General features: G+C 41.9%; 1 protein-coding gene across 1 annotated transcript; it reads right to left on the reverse strand.

Moving 5' to 3' along the window:
- Positions 1-1,905: 1,905 nt before the first annotated feature.
- Positions 1,906-4,628, reverse strand: foxi1 (forkhead box i1). Its single transcript, XM_082544893.1, has 2 exons — positions 3,065-4,628; positions 1,906-2,787 (listed from the first exon to the last, which is right to left on the reverse strand). The coding sequence occupies exons 1-2, from the start codon at positions 3,660-3,662 to the stop codon at positions 2,252-2,254; spliced, it is 1,134 nt and encodes a 377-aa protein (XP_082401019.1). The 5' UTR covers positions 3,663-4,628; the 3' UTR covers positions 1,906-2,251.
- Positions 4,629-7,087: the final 2,459 nt, after the last annotated feature.

Below are 7,087 nucleotides of genomic sequence, written 5' to 3' on the forward strand. Positions count from 1 at the left end.
CCACCCTTATGCTGAGGCATTCTCCTGAGTCTCAGTCTTTATTCCTGGAGCAAGGGGCCCTCAAGCAGGTAGACATGGCCTGACTGATATTCATGTGGGCCAGGTAAATGTGCCCTTCAGGCATGGGGCACTGGAGCATTACTTTTCTGAGAAATGGGAAGGTGAGGCAAACTTGGAAAGCAAGGAGATGTACTCTGCAGTTTGCTGCATCCACACTCATATGGTGGTGCTTTAATAGTAGTTTCTGAGAAAGCATTAATACTAGCCAGACCACCATGGAGAAATACTCAAGTGTGCACAACTTTATATGCAAATGTTAAAATGCAGTTTAGCTGCCAAAAATACTCAGAACATTATATTTTATTCTAATGATGCATTAATGGGTAATAATGCTAAACTACTTTATATACTGCAGGGTAGCTTAATATAAAATAATACATCATTATTTATCAATTGGTTGCTCTAGTGGGGGAAAAAACGTATCTTAATACAATTTTAAATAATACTGAATTACTGAGTCTAAGAAGTTGAGAACAGAACTAAGGGATCAAGAAATTACACCATGAACAGAAAGGCCTGAGAATATAAAAGGCTCTATACTCTATTCACTAGATGTGATGAGGATTTCAACAGAAAACTTGTTAGTGTGAGAACCTCCTGTATGACAAAAATCCCCTTTGTCTGATCCGTGGCCCTGCTCCACAGATAATGGAGCAAAATGTGGCCTGAGGGAGATAATTTGTTCCCAGATCTTCAGATCGCAATATTTTCATTTGAGCCCAGGAGGGGACCTCTTGAGTTGCCAGCTTCCATTGTGTTCCAACAAGGGGCACAAAAGTCTTGTCAATTAATTTTTCTTTTATTCCAGACCACGGAGCGCCTGGGTGAATTCAATTATCAACCAATTAAGAGGTGTTTCCTTTTATTTACAGACTTTGATTCCGTGCGTATCCATATTGTTTGAAAATAAGACAGAAGCCGGGTGTAAAATCACTTGAACATTTTCCCCGCATGAGTTGTTTAATAGCCTTTCCCCCCCAATAGCAGCCTTTCTGTTGTGTCCCCTGGGTCACAAGCACGACAAAAGCGCATTACATGCTGCTGAACTCTCTCGTCAGTTGTTTGGCGGATGCTCCTTCACAGTGCTCTCCAATACAAACAAAAAGCCCTCACACAGACAGTCGGCCTTTTGCGTGACAAGACTTTGGGAATAGATGGAGACAGGTGGAATATTCAGTAAAAGAAAAATGAAGGTTGAAATCAAGCAGTCTCAGTCTGAGTCAAATCCAGTCCAGACAAAAAGCTGAACTTCTGAACCTCATGGAAGCAAGCTAAAGGTCTGATTACTTGTTAATGGGTCTATTGGAAGTGACAAGCGGAAAATATCTCTGTCTTACACACTTTACAGCTTACAGCTACTTGACTTCAGATTTCCTGACAGACCATCAAATATTTGTACAACTTTATGCTTTCATGGATTTGAGAACCTAATGAGGTTTTGTAAAGCTTTTTTAAAATATATTTATATATATATCTGACTGAGACTCTGAGCAACAGTGAAGCAGGCTCTCCAAAATACTTTGAACTTTACATCTACAAACAAAGCAGGGGCGAATCACACACTAATAAATAATGGCCCCATGTGCTGATGTTGATACATCATCAATGAATGACCCTACAGCAGACAACATGGTGTCCAAGGAAACACATAAATGTATTTATTTTGAGGAAAAATCCAGAAAAAGTCTGAAAATGCTTTGTACTGCCAGATTCACGTGGGGAATAAAACATAGTAACTCTCATTAATTATATAGAATTTCATACAGTCAAAGCCTTGACTATTTCTGACTAGTGCATCCAGCTCTCCAGAGGAAAAACAGGAAAATGACACATAAGCCTTGAATATGGAGTTCAAATAAATGACTTTTATTCAAACATAGAGGACACAAGTTTAAATAAAACACAATTAAGTCTAACATACATGGTTCTTCTTATGAAAATAATTTCTGTACATAGGCATCTTCTTTAAAGACTAACTGGTCCAATCCAGCTGCTACAGTGTGTTGTTTTTTGTTTTGTTTTTTTAAATCTACCCATCAGATCTCAGTGGGAAGATGCACTGACAAATTTTCTCAGTTTGAGAGAGTCACTGTGATAAACACCAGTTTAGTTCCAGTAGTCATACTACAAGGTGGCCAACCACACCAGAAAATTAGTATTAACGGGTGGTTACATAAGAACTGTGAGCAGTCTACACCTCTGTTCCTTCCCGGTTGTATATGAGGTTATTCACACTGAAATGGTTGGAGAGGCTCTGCACTGATGTGTAATAGTTCATTCTGCTGTTGTCAGAGTTCAGAGGAGCGATCACAGAAGGCGAGTAGGAGCCCAGTCCAGACATGCCCTCTCTGGGCTGAGAGAGTCCCCCGACGTGCCCGGAGCCGTAGTCTCCACGCTCTACGCCCCGGGCCCCGTCGCTTCCCCCGCTGCTCGCCAGGATCGAGTTCACGCTGGATGAGAAGCTGCTGAAACAGGGGCTGTGCTCCGCGGAGGGAGACGGGGACGACTTGGGCTCAGTGGAGGCCGGAGAGCCGTGCAGGCTGGGCGGGGAGGCACTCAGGAGGCTGGCAGTGTCGGCGAGCTTGTGTGCGCCGTCTTCAGATTTAAGTGGAAGAGCTGTGCTGTCAGCTCCGTTCAAATCTGATCTCCTCTTTCTCTTACGCCTGAAGTTCCCGTTGTCGAACATCTTCTCACAGTTTGGGTCAAGAGTCCAGTAGTTTCCTTTACCTGTATAAGAAACAGAAGAAATAAAGAAGGGGGGGATGAAAAACGCTGACATGCGAATACTTTGAATTCAAATTTGTTCCTGCTCACAACTGAACAGTTCACTTGACTTTTCACATTAAAATCTAAAAATAAATAAATAAATAAATAAAAATCAATAATTAAACGTCTCTGGTATTTCAGAAATACTTTTGATAAAGTTTACAAACAAAAGTAGTAATGATTCTCTGATATATAATCACAGAAAATTATGAGAGGTTTATAAAAAAAAAAAACTCACCAGGGTCATCCTCGTCCCGTGCCACTTTTTTGAAACAGTCGTTCAGTGACAAGTTGTGGCGAATTGAATTCTGCCACCCAGCTTTGCTCTTCTTGTAGAAAGGGAAGTTATCGGCCACATACTGATAAATCTGACTGAGAGTCAACTTTTTGTCCTGGGCATTTTGTATGGCCATCGCTATCAGTGCGGAGTAAGAATAAGGTGGTCTAACCATTTTGAAGAGCTCCTGCTGGCTGGATATGGATAGCCATCCCAGGTCTGCTCCACCAAACCCGGTGGGAGGCGGTAAGAACTGCCTCTGGTTAGACCCGTATCCAGACTGAATATAAGACGTGCCGTTGTTCCCTTGAAGATAAGGAGAAGAGTTGATGCTTGGTCCGTTTAGCCATAGGTATGGGTTTGTAGAGGGGGACGAGTACTCTCCGAGGCCGTAACCGGAGGGGTGAGTAGGCGGCCTCTGAGTGTGATGGTGATGCAGATTCTGCTGGTAAACGCCGTAGTTGTCGCAGTACACGGCCATGTCCAGGAGCTCTTGGGCGCTGTGGTGCTGAATAGGGCTGCTCTGTGGGTTAGATGGTTGGTGTCCAAAAGCATTCATAATCCGCCTTAAACAGATTCCCCAAACCTAATTTCGTCTCTGTGTCTCTCCCTCAGGACAGAACTTATTCGGAGAAGCAGGAGTATTTATGCGCAGCGCCCGGGTCCTCCACAGGTAGCCCATTGAAGAAAAGTTTTGATTTGGTCACACCCCCCTTCTCTGTCTTGCTACACCCAACTCACCCAATCTCCCTATCAATGAGCATCGATACTTCTTTTAAATGCAGCGACGAACTTCGTGTTAATTGTAAAGTATGCCCACATTAAGGAACGTTAGTGGTTTCGAACTTTCTCAATAACGACGCGTAATTACGCACCGCTGCTTAAATTGGGTGACAGTGTATACAGACGTTACAAAAGGAATCCTTCGCAAATAATCCAAAGTGAAATACAAAGCACGGTTGTGGCACGATGTTAATAATTGTTCCTTACTAGAATAATATTTTTTATTGAATTTTCTTTAATATTGTGATCAAAACTGCAGGTTACAAACGTATCTCGTTTAAATCAGTTTCGTTTAAAACTTGGTATCCGTGTCAGACTCAAACAAGGAAGTTCCACGTGCTTAAAACTTAAAAAGAATTTTGTTTGCAATAAACACTTCACAAGTGCCACAAGTTTTGTGTCAACAAGTGACTCGTGGAAAGCATACTCACTGCAAGCTCCCCAGGAAAACGGGTTATAGCTGCACTGCGAATTAGGAACAATTATATTTCTAATTATGTCATTATTTAATTATTCTGCATTATCAAAATTTGCCTATATTAGGCTACGGGGGCGGGGTCACTTTTTTCTACTAAAATTATTTTATAGGCACTTTTGAGAAAAACAGGAATAAGAAAAAAAAACACATTCCATTCACTTACATGTACATACAAGTATAAAGGTATATAATTCTACCGAGAGAAGCACACAGAAACTAAAATCTGGTCCAGAACTAACTTATTTGGTGTATTTGCTTGGAGGGAAATCACCTGGTGGTGTGTAGCCGACCCAGACGGGGGGCTGCAACAGCAGGCAAACGGTCCTTGTTTCGACTGACGGGAAAGTGGAACAACTTTAACAGCATCGATACTACAGGCGTCCAGAATGTGAGGTTATTTCCAGTTTAAGTGCTAAAAATCAAAACCTAACTGCGCAACCATGACAGACAAATCTGTGCTGCACCATTTATTTCTTAACACTGTGTTTAAAACCTTTCTGGAACTTAACAGGCCAATAGTAGCTGAAATCTATTCACTGCAATAATTCGCGTTCGCCTTTTTTAAATGATAAAAGTAGCTCAAGAGTTTCAACGTTTGAGCTGCGATTTCTTTCATAGCTCGCTGACACAGCCGAAGTTTGAATTTCAAGCGAATCTAACACGTTTTTTTGTTTTATTTTTTTGTTATTGTTAGATTATTATTTCATCTGAATTCTTTAGTCGCAGTTTGCTGCCGGACTCCTGCACTAATCGGCAGAACATTCCTCCTCTCCATGACCTTGATGTAATTGTTTGGCTCCAAGGTGTTGTCCCGACCACAGGCTTTACAGCAGTGGCAAGCAATTGGCTCCACGGGGGAGGAGTGGCATTTAACCCCCAGATGAAAACAACACAACCTGTTAGGTGTCTAACGAGTACAGCTAATTACTGCTGACTCGAAATCCCAATCTCAAAAATTCAAGCAAACTCTGCAAAGATCTGTATTTACAATTTACAGTACCTTCTGGCACGCCGTGACGTAATATCTGTAAGTGAATAATTGGGTTTTTAAAGTGCCACATGTATGACTAACACTGAAGATGTCAGGTGTGGCTCGACGTGACAACCTAACCTCCCTAATCCCCAACCTCCATTCGGTTGTAAAATAATAATGCTGGGCCTTTTTTTCAGGTTGGGGGGTGGAAGGGTTCTTTTGTTCGCCCATGTCTGTCTTCATCGCCTGTTTCCTCAAGCTTTGTAAGGTCATGGGAGCTATTCTCTAGGATTTCGTGTCAATCATGGAAAGGTCAGAGAGGAAAGACGGAGTCACACAAGCTTCAGTTTAAAATCTGCGCTGCAGGTGATGGGAGAATGGAACATTCTGCTTCTTCTCTATTCGCTCTGTTTCAGCACATTTTACCACTGCATTTGCAGCTAAACACATGCTGGGAGCAACAAAAGCCTTTGGGGTTATCTGCTAACTGTTACCGGGCAAAGATGCACTTAAGACCATTAAAAACACAAAAGAATATGATACAAATATTAATTTTGACTGTGCAAATAAGGTGACTTTGTGCAGGCGGGAGCTTGTCCTTCTCAGCGTCTCCCCCTAGTGGACGAGTGAAGCAAAACTAGCAATAGAACTGTCGGTTTTAGTGCCTATTAATGTGCAGCCCGCACGCCAATGCGAAAATAACAGGCCTTTTTTCCCTTCTTGCTGAATACTTTGCACAAAGCTTTCTCTGACAGTGTGCAGGAGATTAAATACAATTTAAGTGTTCTGATCTCAAACTTGGCAGACAGAGTAACAGTATGGCACCAGAGCATCTTTCACTTCTGCACTCAGTGGTCTTTTTTCTTCAACATGGCACATCCACTGCAAAAAAGCATTTATAATAGGATCTCTAGCGGAGGTTTGTGCTTTTTCTCAACTTCACTTCTAGGTTTTAAAAGGGTTAATAGGGGATAACTTTAAGAACAATGTTGCACTGTACCATCTATCTGTCTATCTAGTTTATATAGCACCGAATTAGCTCTTGTTAGCACATAAATGTGAAAGTGTCTCAGGATATTCACTCTCCTTATGTGGCCCAACTGGGAGAATCTGTTTTCTTTGTAATTACATGTTCATCTCTGCGAAGTCCCCTCTGACCACTTACTGTTTGGCCCTGACAGTCTGCCTCCAGGAGCTAGGCAGGCAGTCTAGAAGATTGCACGCTGAGAGAAATACAACCAGCTGGGCCTTTAGATTCAGTCTCCTCTGAACCTCTGATTTATGTCTCTACTACTGATTACATCCTTGGAGAGAACAGACTTTTCTGGTTTCTGAGAGCCAAAATCATAGCTATGCTGGGTTCACTGTCAGCTGCAGGCAGCTGAGGTATGCTCTAATCACTGTATCCTAGCGTGGTGTATAAAATATCTAAACATATAACATATCTAAACTAGGCACAGTTAGAATTTTGTTAAATGTGATTGTAAGCAGGAATTCCAACTGTTTCTACGACTACGGTTTCACGTCGGTTGCTAGTCTTGTCAAGACTGTTAATATCGCCTCATTATATTAAACAAGGCTAAGTTGATGTCACTTTGGTAATTGCTCATCTAAACAGTGTTTAGATGGCTGCACTAACTGTATTCTCCAGATGAGGGCAGCATTACCTTAAACATGGTACAGTTCAGCATTGCTAAACAAACCAAAACCACATCAGTCATGCTGTGCAGCCCTCTGGAAAGCAACATAC

The sequence above is a fragment of the Aulonocara stuartgranti genome (genome assembly GCF_965226115.1).
Source record: "Aulonocara stuartgranti genome assembly, chromosome: 8".
NCBI classification, from domain to species: domain Eukaryota; kingdom Metazoa; phylum Chordata; class Actinopteri; order Cichliformes; family Cichlidae; genus Aulonocara; species Aulonocara stuartgranti.

What these genes read in the sequence shown, in the direction of transcription:
- foxi1 (XM_082544893.1), bottom strand. Translation starts at nt 3,662, where the DNA reads ATGAATGCTTTTGGACACCAACCATCTAACCCACAGAGCAGCCCTATT. An exon ending in ACGGGACGAGGATGACCCTG is followed by an intron (nt 2,788 to 3,064) that starts GTGAGTTTTTTT and finishes TTTCTTATACAG; the next exon opens with GTAAAGGAAACTACTGGACT.